Below are 15,852 nucleotides of genomic sequence, written 5' to 3' on the forward strand. Positions count from 1 at the left end.
TAATTGGTTCAGCACCAGCGCCCTCACCCTCAGGGAGAGGCACTGGAGCAATCCTGTCAATCTCCACAGCCGCTCACGCACCCTGGCCTCCAAATCCCACCAGTTCTCCAGTGGAAAAGGATGCGTGGTGGAAAGGTAAACACCAGGATAGAGCAGTGAACCCGCACGCCACTGAATGGCTTGAAGTTCAGGTGGGAGGGAGCTCATCTCCCACCCATCCCCGACCATCATGCCAGAGCTCTTGACCCAGTTGACCTGGGCGGAGGAGGCCGCCAAGTAGATCGCCTGGCAGGACTCCACCTGCACCAAGTTGCCTGGGTTCTGGACCATGAGGAGCACGTTGGTGTACACTAACAGGACTAGCTGCAACTCCAGCTCATGGAGCACCAACCCCGTCAACTTCCGACGGAGGAGACAGAGGAAGGGCTTGATCACCAGAGTATACAGCTGGCCTGACAGTGGACACCACTGATGAACCCCCTGCCTGAAGCTGACCGGCTCCGTCAGGGTCCAGCTGAGCCTGACCAAACACTGCACGGTGGCGTACAGCCCCTGGAGAAAACCCACAAATTGGGGCCCCAAACCGAACACCCGTAGAGTGCCCAGGAGATACCCGTGGTCCCTCCCACCTGTCAAATGCCCTGCAGCCCCTTGGCGCATGGGTGGCTAGGGAAGCTCCGTGCGCTGCCCCCGCGCCCAGGCGCCATCCCCGCAGCTCCCAGTGGTCGGGGTTCTTGGCCAATGGGAGCTGTGGAGCCGGCGTTTGGAGCAAGGGCAGCGTGTGGAGCCTCCTTGGCCGCCCATGCACCTAGGGGCTGCAGGACCTGGCGGCAGCTTCCGGGAGCCGCGCGGAGCTGGGGCAGGCAGGGTGCCTGCCTTAACCCCGGCCCCCCACTACGTCACCCACCAGAGCCGCTCGGGTCCCTTTTCCAGGAGCCTGGAAACCCTATTGCTCCCCCATGGCCCCATACCCCTCTGCACCCTGGGGTCCCTTTGCACCTTCCTTCTGCTTCCTGATACCCCCTGCTCCCCTCTGAACCGTTTCCCCCCTGTTCCCCTCTGCACCCTAGAGTCCCTTTGCGGGCCCCCACTGCTCCGACACCCCTACCCTACTCTGTAGCCTGCCCGGAACCCCGCGTTCCCGGAACCCCGTGGGCGGGCTCTACAGTCCCCGGCCGGACCCCAGCCAGCGCTGCGCCGGGCCGGGCCATTTCCGGTGCGTTGGCCTCTCTCTGAGGCCGAGGCGCGCGTGTCCCGGTAGTTGCCGTACGCCCGCCATGGTCCCGCGGGAGCTCGGTGGCCTCCTGCCCCTGCTGCTCTTCCTGCTCGGCGCCTGCGCGGTGTCCAGCTCCCCCGGGCCCGGCGGGACCTCGCCGCCCCCGGGCCCCACCGCCGTCGCCAACGGGACAGGGCCGGCCGGGAACCACAGCGACGGCGGGGTCCGGGGCCTGGACCTGCTGGGCGGGCGGCTGCCCGCGGTGCAACGGGGCTTCTACGTGCTCAGCGGCCTCTGCGTGCTGGCCGCGCTCTACTTCCTGGTGCGGGCGCTGCGGTGAGTGGCGGGCGCGCGGGGGGCCGGGAGAGGCGGCGGGGGGGGGGCAGACATGGAGCTCCCCGTATTAGGGACCCATCCCAATGGAAGGAAGCTGGTCATGAGACCCTCCCTTCCTTTCCCCTATATTCCAAGGGGATGGGTCCGCTGTAGACCCCCGCCCCCTGGAGCATCTCCTTCACTCCATGGAGTGTCTTTGTGGGGGGGTGTGAACAGGGGTGGGGTCCTTACCCCCATCTCCCCAGGAGGCAGGCTTGGGAACCTCCGTTGCTTCCTCCCCCCCCCCCCCCGCCGTTCCTGGGAAGCAGACATGGGAACATCCTAGACTCACTTTCCCCTGGAATAAACACCCCTCAGCCCTCCCCTCCTCCGGAGGCTTCTGGGAGAGCCATCGGTCTTCCACGCCTCTGTCATCCTTTGTGGATTCTCTGTTTTCCCACGGGGCGCTTTAGAAAGAGTGAGGAAATGCTGGAGCCTTTTGCAATTCCTAGAAAGATTACGCCATGCCCTTAAAACACGCCTGCATTCTTCTATTTCTCTTGGGAACTCTGAAATCTTTCTCCTGTCGCTTGAGAAAGCGGCTTCTCCAAAACCCCACCCTCTTCTGATGAGTGTGGGCTCAGTGAAGGTAGCTCTGTACTTCTGCTGTAAAAGCTGAGAGGAGTCTGGAGGTTGGTAGAAAAAATGTCCCCTGAGACTCTGCCGTCCCCTTTATCCCCGTGCTGGTGTAGCAGGGACAGAGTAGTTGTTCTTTGTGCCTCAGGCCCTGAAGTGAGAGACAGAGTCCAGCATTCCACCCTCTGAAGTGTGTGATATCCTTTCCTGCCTTAATAAGGGTTTGTCTACACAGGAAAGTTTTTTTTTTACCAGTCTAACTGCCTGTATGGACATTCTTATCCTGGAATGAGAGTAGCTTTTTTTGGTTTCGCTTAAGCCCCTTTTGGATGGCTTGTCTGTATTAGAAGAGATCTGCTGGTATAGCTATGCTGGTATAGCTCTGTTAGCAAGCCTTACTGATGTAGACACAGCATATACCCATAAAAGCACTTTTTTTTGTTATGATTGTCTACAATATAGCTTTTACTGGTATAGAAATGTCAAAAAAAAAATCACATCCCTAACTGGCATTACTGTGCCAGCAAAAGTCCTAGGCATAGACCTGGTCAAAGTGACATGGAAACTGAACTGAAAAAAAGGCACTCTGAATCCGGAATAAGAGTACCCACACAGGGAGTTATACTAGTATTACTATTCTAGTCAAAATTCACTCCATCAAAAGCACCAACTAAATTGTTTCCGATACAGTCTTTCTGACTAATATCCCCCATTGGCAATGGTATGCAAATATAAGGCTGATATTTTTGAGCTACTCTACAGGTGATGACCACTGAAGCCAAACTATGTGCTATCCAGGAGCAAACCCGAGAGTATGTAATAAATAGTCCACAGACAAAACATCCCGATTCCCTGTTTTTGTTCATTTTGTCCTTTTGGCTAACCAGGCCTCTCCTGTCCTTATGAGCTCATGACATTGTATGCAAAAGGGAGCCTACATCAGGGTTTGTGAATGAAAGTTCTAGATCAGAAGTACCTGTGAATGAGCTCAAAACTGATTTCAGGTTGAAGAAACCTCAGCGGAAGAAGTATGGTCTCCTTTCAAACTATGATGAAAATATGGAGTTGGGTTCTCTGGACAGCGATGAAGACACAGTGTTTGAAACAAGAAATCTGAGACGGTAGGTGGATGTTTACAAGTAGCTAAATGTTGCTTTCAAAAGATGCTTGACGCTTGGGCACAGAATCTGCAACTGGATCCATACAGGTGAAACTCTGTGCAGGTGCAAGGGTCCAACTGTGTGGATGGATCCAATTGCAGTGTCAGGCATTTGGGTTAACAGTCTCAAGAGAACGACATTGCATAGATGGTCTTGCTTGGGATACTAAAGGGCCTTTATACATGTGAAAGTATTAGAGACATGGATTAAAAATTAGCTTTTACAAAACCTGAGATCAATAATGGGGGGGGGGGGAGGGAAATGGGATTTTTTTTTTCTGTAACAAGGTTTCTCCTATTGTTTGCCTCAGCTTTGTAGCACGGTGCTAATGCATGAAAACCAGCAAGTGAAACTGAATAAAAGCTTACTAACACCTTCCCTAAATGAAAATGTCTAGGTTATTTTCTTCCTGGGACTGAGTGAAACACAGATAGTAGACAGATTTCAAATCCTTTATTTTAAGAATCTACTAAATGCTTTTTATAAGATAAGACTCTTTCAAATTATTTTTCATGTGATAATTCCCTTTCCTCTGCATCTCATAGTTATTTTAATTCTTCCTCCTTCCACTCTGCAATACTGAATGGACTCTTCAGTAATCAGTTTTATTTTGGTTATTTCTGCAGTGGACACAGTGCAGTACAATAGGTGATCTGTGTTAGATAGTTATGTCGCTCTCCTAGAGAGGTTGCAATTCAGAACAAACACAATGACCCAAGGTCACTTAGAACTGGAATTTATCATAGAACGGTCCTTTATAAAGAAGGAAAAGGGAGGGGGTTTGGCATGCATATCTCTCAGATTCAGTTCCAAGCATATGGAACGCAGTGAAAGACCCAAAGACTAAAGAAGATGAAGGGACTTATCCCCCCGGAAGTTCAGGTTTATTTAAGAAGTGTCTGGAGTACAGGTGGCGTGCAAGAATATGTAAGCGGGTAACGAGTGCTGCATGCTCCCACACAAAGTGGGAGACTGAGAACAGCAGCTAGAGGCAGGCATATTGTGGGTGGACTGCGTGTGAACTTCTCCCTGCACAGCTCTGGCATTGCATGTCCTAAAATCATCTTCCCTGCCCTCCTGACGTCTGTGCATTGTTCTCCAGTCTCCTTCCATCTCAAGGAATCTGCTCCTCATTTTGGCTCCTACCTTCCCTGTTCTGAGAACCAAGCAATCTTTTTGCTGCATCTAAATTAAACATTTCAGACTCCTTTGCATTTAATCAGCTAATGTCTGTAAAGCACTTTGAAGTTAAGTGTTAATCTGGTACTTGGAATTTTGCCGTTTAGAATATGGCTGACTGAACACCTAATAAAGCAAACTTGGCTTTTAACACTGAACTCAGCTCTGCACAATTCTACATTTAGAGGCGCCTCTGGCTTCGTTCAGATATCGCTTTCTCTTCATTATGTTTTGTTCTGATCTCATACAGGGGGGTAATAATACCTAGCTTTTTATCAGGAGTTCTCCAAACACTTTACAAAGAAAGCCAGTATCATCCCCATTTTACAGATGAGGAAATAGGGACATAGAGGTGAAGTGACTTTCCCAGCAGAGCAGTGGCAGAGCTGGGAATAAGCCAGGTATCCTGTGTGCCCAGTCTAGTGCTCCATCCACTAGACCACACTCCCTCCTTACAGAGTGGAAGCAGTTAGTAGTCCGATAGCCCAAACACACACTTCCTTCAGGGAGTCAGAAGCGTGTGCCGTATAGTTGCTTCTGCTAGAGATTCTAAAACCTTTCTCAGTCTTATGTGGAGGAACCAATGGTGTCCTAACTCAGAGCTGTCTTTATCCCATTAGGACACGTGTTAATTTTAGCACTTACTTTTTTGCGGTGGAGTCTTGATAAGTGGGTTTGATTCCTTCAAAGTGTTTTCAAAGAGGAAGAGAATCACATGCACACAGCCCTCCTTCATCTCCCCCTCACTCCATCTCCCTCCCCCACAGCTATTTCAAGGCATGCTAAAGAACTGTCAAGCTGTAAACGCTCATGCTGGTGCTTGGATGTCTTCTGTTTTCCAGATGATGTGGGACCAATGGCTCCAACTCCACAGACTGACCGAGAAGGTGCAAGTCCACCAGCAGAATTGCCTCACCAGTTCTTGGGTTTATTTTTTCTAACTGCTTAAGATGGCTGCTAGCTAACAGCACACAGTTTTATAGGTGTGTGTGTGGGAGGGATCTAAACCTGTTTCCCTTATGTAGGAGAAGGCAGAGTGGTAAAACGATAAGTCCTACTGCCCTGGGTGTTATTGCTTATGCAGGAACCGTTGTAACTCTCTTGATAACGAAAATGTGACTCTCTAAGGTGGGCTTTCAGTTTCTAACATTCCTAGTGATGGACTGAAGTATTGCAGCCACATCAGCCGGCCTACGAAATCTAGTCAGTATCCTGTATACATTTATATCCCACCCTCTAGCAACTATTGCAGTGAAACTGAAGTGGTATCAGGCAGTTGGATTCTGCTTGTTGCCCACACAGTGCTCTTACTTTTTACTTTATAACTGACTCCACGTCAAGCGATATCAGTCTCTGAGGTCTGGAGCTATCCCTTGCATTAGGTAATGGATCTGTACTGTAGTTCAGTCAGCTGGAGAGCGGCTGTGGGGCGGGGAGGGAGCGTTCAGTGCATCAGTGTTCTTGCAGTTGCTATTAGGGCTAATGCTGCAACCCAAAGATGGAAGCGACGCAGTGACAATACAAGTCATTACCTGACTTACAGAATGAAGAAATGTGTTTACAGCTAAGGGATATCACTGAGCCAGGAGGAGAGTCTGAAGTAGTAATAACTTGTTTGGCTAGACTGTGGGATCAACACGTGTTCAAACTCTACTATTTTGTATAGTTGCAAACCAGAGTACCTGCAAAAGACCCCTTTGCCGCAGAGTTGTTTAATATCTACCATGCTATTAGATTCAGTACAGATGGCATTGTCGTCAGACATAGAAAGTCGGAAGTACTTGTTCCCAATGCAACGCATCCAAGAACAACTGTTGGCTGGAAAAAGCAGAATAACCTTGAAGAGGAGTTGAAGCCGGATCCCTGTTGACTGCAAATCTTAAACTGAGGCAGTGCTGGTTCAAAAATAGCTGCTCTTGCGTGTAGGGAGCAGTTTCAGTCCATGCATTAGTGCTCTGGGCTGAGCCATGGAATAAGCCCAGTGAGCCGCAGAAATGTCCCGTTGTAGCCTGGTTGTGTTGATGGTCAGTGACCTGTGGTGAAGGGATCATATGTGAATGTACTAGAAGTGTGCAGCAAATATCTCCTTCCCTGTACCCTCATCAAGTACAGACCCTGCTTATACTGTGATGGAAACTGCTAGCAACAATCCTGTTTAAAGTACACTTCTTGCAAGCGTGTGGCTTCAGCCACAATGCAGATGCAGGGTGCAGTTTATTTGAAAATTAAGGGCCATACAGCCCTGCAATCCTGAAGATCCCACCTCTCCTCTAGGGATCGGGTGCCATTGCTACAAGAATCCCAGCACAGTCAGCCTGTAAGCTAGAAAATACCCTACTGGAGAGGTGCAGCTTTAAGGCTACAGGACTGTATTGTTCTCAATACAGATTGGGTGCTACATGAAGCATCTTTGGGAGAGAAATATGGGATAGCAGCTCCTTTCTCTCGGAAATGAATTCTGTCTTGTTAATGAGGGAGAAACTGACCTGTTACAAAAAGAGCGCCAAGGAGAATGATTAAAAATTGACCATGCTTAAATGGGTTTGCTGCCAGCCAGGCAGCAGAAGTGATCTCTGGGAGCTGAGCCATGCTTTGAAGTCCTGAACCAAGATAGTGTAGAGAGCACCATGTCCCTTGGGGTCATCTACGCAACAGGCAGTATTTCTTGATACCAAGGTATCCTGATTAGAAGTGTTGATTTCCTCTACCACCCCAGATACCTTAGCTCTTAGCTGTAGGCTCCCCAGCCTGCTGAAAGAGGTGCGTACTTGTTTAAGATTGAAAAACAAAATATTTTTGAAAGGACGACTTCCGTATGATCAAAGAGCACCTTGATAGTCACAAATTTCATCTAATTTGTATCTGTTAATGTCCATTTTAGCATCTTTGTATGTTTAACTGATGCAGAGATGAATGTGCTTTCTGTGTTACCCGAGCACAGCTGTAATGGCTGAGTTTGGCCGGTGATGCAGAGAGTTAGCTTGTTTTGATTCATTAGAATGGTGGTGTCTTCATCCCTTCTAGGGCGGTACTCCATAAACACCAATGGTAATGCTTGCCTTAACCCTTCAGCTCCCATCACACCTCTTTTCCTGTAAAGCATCATTCACAGGTCACTTAAGTCAGACGCTGCATTGCAGGCCAGTTAGTTAACGGTTTGGCTCAGGTTTTGTAATGTTCATTGGCCTTGCATTAGCTGAGGCAAGTTATTTTTTCATTCCTTAAGTTCTGCTTCTTTGTTGGACAGAGTGAGTTTGCAATCTTTGATTTTCTTGGGTCTGTTGGAATGAACGATTCTAAGACCGTATTGATTTTAATGTGTTAATGGTTTAATAATTCTGGTGAAAGAAGATGGGACCTATTTTATTTTTATATATAAAATTTTTTTCAATTATTCAGGTACAAACTAGGGGCCTATTATGAAAATGTTCTAAGTGGAGTTTGATGTCCCCTTAGTAATTATTAAAAATCTAGGTGAGGATAGCACTAGTGTATGTAACCTGTGAGATACCAGTTCTGCTGGTATTGAGTAGGTGCCTAAATTCACCCCATTGCAGAAGGCTGGCATGATGCCTCTGTCCCTCTTTAAACCCTCAAAATAAGCTGTGCATGGGTGAATTTTGCCCCCTGGAGAGTAGAAGCAATATTTCTGTGGGTGTAAAGGGGACGCTTGCTACCTAGGAAAAGCCTCTTGCACTTTTTGATCTGAGTCTGTTCTGGTTGGAGACTGACCTGACCTCTGGCCAATTCCATATTAAAAGCTGACTTGTGTAGGCTATTTTTTCTCTTAAGCATGGGGAATGCACCTTAAATTCTGTGTCTTGAAGTCTTTACATCAGCTTGGCTTTGCACGTCACAAGCCAAGATTATCTCCTCACATTCCTGCTCTCAGGCTTTTGGTTGCTCTAAATTATTAATGTACCTTGCGGGAAGAAGTAAAATTGATGACAACAACAAGGTAAGACTCCTTTCAGTGCAGATCTATTGCTCCATGTGGCTTTTGTGCCTCCCCAAGCTGACCCGAAAGAAGAGTGGGAGAGTCAGCACTGTGGCGAGACCCGCTTCTGAGAGCGGTGGAGACGTCTTGGCAATGGACAGTTGGAGTGAGGCCAGCATAGCCCTTGCAGGACTATTACTGATAATGGTGGCTTTTAAATCCTGGCTCTTATTTCCCCCAAAGAGAGGAGCTCAGGCTGGGAGGTGCCTTCAGTGGTTATTTTAATTTTTTTTTTTTTTAAAGCATGTTTTGGGTTCCATGTGGACACCCCGGTAGATCACTCTGCAGTATGCCTCCGGCAAAGCTTTTGGGGCCCTCCTAAAGTGCCTCTGGCAACACCCCCTCTTCTGAAAAATGGTTTTGATGTGTGTCCTACTTCCTGTTGTTCTGGGTGTGAGGGGCCACTCGCTCTGGCTGCTGCCTCTTGCCATGGGCCTTCCCAGTCTGCTCCCTCCAGACTCTTGAGCTTCAGAGCCTGACTCGGTGGTTGCCAAAGGACCTGATTCTCAGGACACCGAGCACTCCTGAAGTCGATGTGAGCTGAGGATGATCAGGACCAAGATTGTGTGATGCTTCTTAATGTTCATGCAGACATTGACCAGCGTGTGCTCCAGGTAACTGCTATAGAGTTGAAACTGTTAGGGTTGTTTAAGCCAAAGGCTAATTAACAAAATTTACATAATTCTCTCTAATCTGTTTGGGGGGTTGTATCGAGTTGTCTAGTACTGGCATTGAACTACTCACTGCTGAACTAATAGGCAAATCGTCTGGGGCTTTGGTGCGGTTAATGAGATTGATTCAAAGTGATACCAGGCTGCAGCGCTCTACTGTTAATACTGTACTCTTGTTTTGTTGCGTTTGCACATGACTTGAATGTGATCTGTAGCACTGAGTTGCTGAGAGAGACCTGTGGTCTGAACAGATTGCTTGGCAGTCAATAAAAAAGCACTCTAGTGCACAGTGGTTTCCCTCCCCCTTGGAGTGTGCTTGTTTTTAAACAGCAGCCAATCCTGTATTGATCTTCCATTTTCCTTTTGGTCACCACTTGTCTCCACCCCTCATATCTTCAAACCAATAAAATAAAACATTCCATTTCAACAGATTCCTCCTTTGTAGCGACGGTGACTGTGACCTTGGTTATTCTGAAAGACTGCCCAGTACCAAGGGCCCAGTGCTGTGCTGATCCACAAGGGGCTCTGTTCTCAAACTCTCTCTCTGCTTGGGTACTCTAAGGCTAAAAGATGTCTTGCAAGCAAGAGGGCCCAGGGATATTAGTGTAAGAGTGAGTGGCATGTGCTAAAGCAGGGGAGAGCACTGCTGTCTTGTCTAGCTACTAGCTGTCATCTGCATAGCATGACATAGCACCTCCCAATCACACATGGATTTTTATCCACGTGTCACCCCAAGAAGTATGCGCAAAAAGAAAAGGAGGACTTGTGGCACCTTAGAGACTAACAAATTTATTTGAGCATAAGCTTTCGTGAGCTACAGCTCACTTCATCGGTATGCAGGATCTGACCAAAACCACCCCAGTGCCTCCACCCCCAGACTATTTACTGCATCATGACAGACTATAAACATTTGCAAATGGGTCCTGAGCCCAAAAAGATTGAGAACCAGTGCACTAGATTATCCTTCCTATCCCCAGCTGCCTTTTAGCCACCAAAAATGGTATAGAGGCTATAGATGTGTTTTGCTTGTTACGATTTTACCAAGTGTCCCTTTACTACAACTCCTTGCTCTGTGCTCTGCTTTTATCAGTGTCCCTCATGCAGACCCTGTGGCTTAAGCCCTGCTCTAGCTTGCCCATTGGTCCTCTCCACTGATGGAATTTCCTTGCATGTCTCAGCTTAACCTTTTCCCTCATTATGAAGATCCTCACTCCCACATTGCACCTTGTTTTCCTTTTCCGCAGGTTAGCACTTACCCTCTTCTCTCCCACTCCCCCCTTCATGCATATCTAGTCCCCGCTTCAGGTAAGAGAGGCCTCACAGCGCTCCTTGTGCCAGCTTTATTTCTTCAAATACTTTTCTGTTCCATCAGCTCAGCAGCAAGCCACCTGTTTTCCCCATCAGTGAGAACAGGGCAGTTGATACCTGGACCTCTAAATGCAATGCTGGCCCTTTTCCCCATAGCTCAACGGCCGAGTTTGCTTATTTGACACCTGATGGAGCCCAAACTTAGGAATTAGTCCAAATCCAGGCCCAGAAAAAAGCTGAAATTACTATGGAATTTTTAAAATACAGTAGTCCACTAGGTGGCAGTCTCACACTGAGTGTGCCTATTAATAGGGGGATGAGGTCAGGGAGGGAATATATTGTATTGGACCAACTTCTGTGGGTGAGAGAGACCAGCTTTGGGGGTAACACAGACCTGTTAATGGGGGGTCCCTTGAGAGTTTGTTACATGCTGGTGCCACTGGGTATCAATAACTTCAGGCACTCTCCAAACACACAAAGACCACTCCCTGCCCCAAATAGCGTTCGGTTAATTATGGCAAGACAGAGACTCTATGGTGGAGAGCGAAGTAGGCTTGTGGGCCCCATTTTGTGAGTTGAATTTTGTAATGGCTGGGTATAAGCTGGGGTTGTTGCAGCCAGTGTGGCCTTGCCCAGACTGAGTTTACAGGTGTGATGTTAGCTAACATGTTTTAAGTCTAGTGTAGACAAGCCACATGGCTTTTAATAACTGCTAAACTGCTTGAGTTAAGCCCTGGGCTCCCTGCTCATACATGCTATGTGGACTTTTTACAGCAAGGGTAAAGCTTGTCTGTGCAGGAGACTGAGCTGGGGGGCTGCTCAGTCTGTGGAAGGAACTCATGCAGGAGCTAAGGGTCATCCCACATCTTCCCACTTCCTCTCCAAGTGCCGGGGTGCTTCTCTCATGGGCCTTCTGAACCACAAGCCCAGGCAACGTGGACATAACATCACCCTAGCAAAACTACACTGCATGTGCAGTTTCCCACCTGGGGAAGAGAGTGAACCACAAGTGTCAAGGTTAGTCATGTTGTTGATGCACTAAGGGAAGGTGCTCGGATACTCCAGTGATGAGGGTGGGATAAGGACGTGTATGGGACAGAACAGTGCTAACCGCACCTTTAAATTCTAGTGCAGAGAACGCCTACATAAGAGATGAGAGGGTAGTAGAGGGAAGGCTGAGCTAGAATGGAGTGGATGAAATCTCTGTACACCCTTCCTACATATCCATGGGAGTGCTAAAATAGTGAGACACCGCCTTGGGGTGGGAAGAGCCAATTGGTATGTTCTCTGGATGGGGAGAGAGACAGCCTGAGCTTGTCTGATGCGGGATTTGGTTCACACATACCAGTCCGCAGTGGTCTGCCCTGATTTTATATTAACGTCCGTTAAAGTGATCTGGATTCAACTTTCGCTGCCTGAAATGGGAACTGCAAGCCACTTTCTGAATGGCTGTAAACTCTCCTGGCTGTACTGTCATCTGTTCACTGCTGGAATGCTGTTGAAACTGACAGCAGCGCTTCATAGAGTGGAGGGGAAACTATTTTTCATTTTTCTTCCATGGTGGCAGAATTACAGAAGTCTGTATGGCAGGGCTCTAGCCATGGTTTTCATGATGCTTATGTATCAAGCGTAGGGAAGAGATGAACAATAGTTTGTGTGTGTGTGAATGTGGTCTGCTAGCAAAAACAAACCCTACTGTAATACTTAACTCTTACGAAGGGGTTTTTGTTCATAAATCTCCAAGCACTCTGTGAGGGAGGGTATATACCAAAGAATCATAGAACTGGAAGGGACCTTGAGAGGTCATCTAGTTCAGTCCCCTGCACTCAAGGCACTACTAAGTATTATCTAGACCATCTCTGACAGGTGTTTGTCCAACCTGCTCTTAAAAATCTCCAATGATGGAGATTCCACAACCTCCCTGGGCAATTTATTCCAGTGCTTAACCGCCCTGACAGTTAGGAAGTTTGTCCTAATGTCCAACTTAAACCGCCCTTGCTGCAATTTAAGCCATTTGCTTGTCCTATCCTCAGAGGTTAAGAAGAACAATTTTTCTCTCTCCTCCTTGTAACAACCTTTTATGTACTTGAAAAACTGTTATCATATCCTCTGTCTTCTCTTCTCCAGACTAAACAAACCCAATTTTTTCAATCTTCCCTCATAGGTCATGTTTTCTAGACCTTTAATAATTTTTGTGGCTCTTCTCTGGACTTTCTCCAATTTGTCCACATCTTTCCTGAAATGTGGCACCCAAAACTGGACACAATTCTCCAGTTGATGCCTAATCAGCGCAGAGTAGAGCGGAAGAATTACTTCTCAAGTCTTGCTTACAATATTCCTGCTAATACATCCCAGATTGATGTTTGCTTTTTTTGCAACAGCGTTACACTGTTGACTCATATTTAGCTTGTGGTCCTCTATGACCCCCAGATCCCTTCCTGCAGTACTCCGTCCTAGGCAGTCATTTCCCATATTCTCTGGTAGAGAGAGGTGAAGTGACCTGTCTTAGGGTCACACAGCAGGTCAGTCGCAGAGCAGGTAATGATGCTCAAGTCTTTGGCTCCATTGTCCCTATTCGCTGCCCCCACAGCCTGGCAGTGAGCATTGCCACTTAGGTTTCTGGAGTCTTGTTTTATTCTGGTGAAGGGAAGTGGCATGGTCCAGTTTTTAGGACGTGTATTCTGGAGACCTGGGTTCTATTCCTGATTGAGTGCGTGACCTTGGCTGAGTCACATGCCCATTATGCCTGTTTCCGGTTCACTAAAACTAGAATAAAAATAGTCACCTCTCAGGAGTGCCTAGGGTAAATGTATTAATACTTGTAAAGTGCTCTAAGATCCTCGAATTGGATGTTACAGTGTTACTGAATAAAAGACAGTGCTCAGACATTGAACAGGAAAATATCTGCATTTTCATGCTAAAATATTGTACTTGCTGCTCCAATTAAGTTATTACCACACACCCTTAAGGCTAAACAAAATGCATAACTTTGGGGTTGTACTAGTGCCCCCTGCAGGCTGCACTTCCACATGCACCGTCTAAATTTTGTGCTTGTAACCATTTTCACTTATGCATAAACCCCCACACAGCAAGGTACAGAGGATATTTGCAGGAGCCATTTGGGGTAGCTGTATTTACTCAGTTCACAGCCGCAAACATTGTTTCTGCAATGAACGGGGAGTATAAAATCTGCTCGGAAATGTTGGCTCGCTATGCATTGGTAATATAGACAGCACGTTCCTCTTCAGCATAAAGATAGCTGGAAATATTTTTAAAGTCTGCTGTAGGTTCTCTGTCGTCTCTTCTGTGCCACTCAACAAAGCCCCTCTCTACAGCTAGCAAGATTCTCTGTAAAAAATTAACTTTACTTAGTTGGCTTTTAGTCTAAATTCTCCTTCTGATCTTTATCTTTCTTCCTTACAGGATGGAAAGGTGAGTGGAAGTGGCATTTCATCCAGGAAGGACTCTCCCTTAGAAATGTTAATTGTTGTTTTTAAAAAAATTTGTAAAGAGGGCGGTTTTGCAGTGTGTGCGTGCATGTGTGTGCTTTTCTCCCCCTCCTCCACCCTGCTTAAGGCGCACTGGGGAATAAGAGTATAAAGGAAAGACATGAACCTAACTCCACTGGCAACAGAACAATATTTTTGTGAGCACCATCGCTAATTGGAGAAGGAATTCACACAACAATTTTTGCCATCTAAGGAGGAGTAAACATTAAAGGGGATGCTGTACTTTTGATGCATGCTAATGAGTTTGTGTGCGCACAGAACAGAGAAGATGCCCCTAAAATTAAACTCGAGATGAATGGCTCAGATGTTACATTTTAGTCTTTTATTTCTTACATCACTGGATCAAAGGCACAAGCCCAAGCCCACGTCCGAGAATACCTGTTGAGGGAAGAAACATCCAGTAGACCTCACAGGTAGTGAAATTCAGTACTCAACTGGAATGGGAGCCTGGTTCAAACCCCATTGCAATTAATGGGAGTCTTTCCATTGGCTTCAAGGGCCTGTGGATCAGACCACTGAATGGCATAATGAAGTTCCAGTCCTGCATGTGGGCAGACTTCTGCGCCTGCGTGGTGGTCCTTGTTGGCTGTGCTGGGGCAGCGTACAGGCGCGGGTGCCTGCCCAAGTGGAATTAGTTACAGGATCGGGGCCACACACTGAATTTGCACTGGATTAGCTAAAATTGTGGTTTAGATGGATTTAGTTAAACTCATGCTAGCCCTTGTGTGCCACGCTTTATAGGTCAGTCATAAACCAGTGGTGGTTCTGTTGTTGGCATTTAAATGCTCCCCTGCCCTGTTTGCAACCCAAATATTCCAACTTCCTGCTAGGTCATGAGCACCAGAAAGTGAAACTGCCTAGACTTGTAGATTTAAGGCTGTTCATCTAGTCTGAGCCTCCCCAGCGGACAGGCCAGTGATTCCTGCCTGGAGCCCAATCATTTGTGGTTAAAATAGAACATCTCTGTTAGAACTTCAGACTTGATTTAGAGTCTCAAGTGATGGAGAATTTACCACATCCATTGGTCATATGGTCCAGTGGTAAATTACCCTCACTGTTAAAAATTTGCATTTGTAACTCATGTAGCTTTGTCCGGGTGCACAACATAAGGACGGTACATGGCAAAACATTGTTTAAACTCCTTGGGTGCTTTTAGCTATAGTACTCTAATGTGGCATTAGTTAACACAGGTATGGAGTTGGGGTTTTTACTTCTTGTGGAAGGTGCTCAGATGCCGTGGTGATGGGTGATTAAAAATCTCGATAAATTACAGTGATTTTTTTTAACTTGACAGTGGCCCCCTTTGTAAAAGCAGTGACCCCTCCAATAATATCTAGTTGCATAGGTTGTGGTGTTCTTCCCCAGCAAATACAATTTTTCCATTGCAATTATTTAGGATATGTATTGTGCTGGTGCCTTAATACATTCCTCTCATGTCAGTGCAGTCTTTGTTAAAGCTTTTATGTGTGTCATGCTTAAATCTTTTGCCCGTATTCAAAGCGGTGTCTGGGTTCGCTTGTTGATATCTCTTCCTGTTGTCACTGTGGCTGCATTAAGGTTTTCATGAAACTGTTTTGGAGGTGACTGAGTATTCCACATGGTTGGGCTGGTGATCTGCCAGCTGCACGGCTTCTCCAGAACTGGCACTTTTTGCTCTGAATTGCGGATTTGCCTTATTTTTAGCCTTATTCTTAATAAACATTTATGTTTTTCGGCACCCAAAAGCCCCCAGTCAGGCTCAGAGCCTCATTGTGCTGAGTAATGTACAGAGAAAGATGGAGGCTCAGACCCTCAGCTGCTGTACCTCAGCGACTTCACTGGAGCTACCCGGATATACACCGGCTGAAGATCTGGCCCCGAA

The 15,852-nt window shown here is 47.0% G+C and overlaps 1 protein-coding gene across 1 annotated transcript; it reads left to right on the plus strand.

Annotated features, from left to right (window-relative positions):
* Nucleotides 1-1,195: 1,195 nt before the first annotated feature.
* FAM174C (family with sequence similarity 174 member C) lies at nt 1,196-9,601 on the plus strand. Its single transcript, XM_073324586.1, has 3 exons — nt 1,196-1,552; nt 3,172-3,288; nt 5,349-9,601. Exons 1-3 carry the CDS (start codon nt 1,278-1,280, stop codon nt 5,350-5,352), a joined length of 396 nt encoding a protein of 131 aa, XP_073180687.1. The 5' UTR covers nt 1,196-1,277; the 3' UTR covers nt 5,353-9,601.
* Nucleotides 9,602-15,852: the final 6,251 nt, after the last annotated feature.

The sequence above is a fragment of the Lepidochelys kempii genome, chromosome 25, assembly GCF_965140265.1.
Source record: "Lepidochelys kempii isolate rLepKem1 chromosome 25, rLepKem1.hap2, whole genome shotgun sequence".
NCBI lineage: Eukaryota > Metazoa > Chordata > Testudines > Cheloniidae > Lepidochelys > Lepidochelys kempii.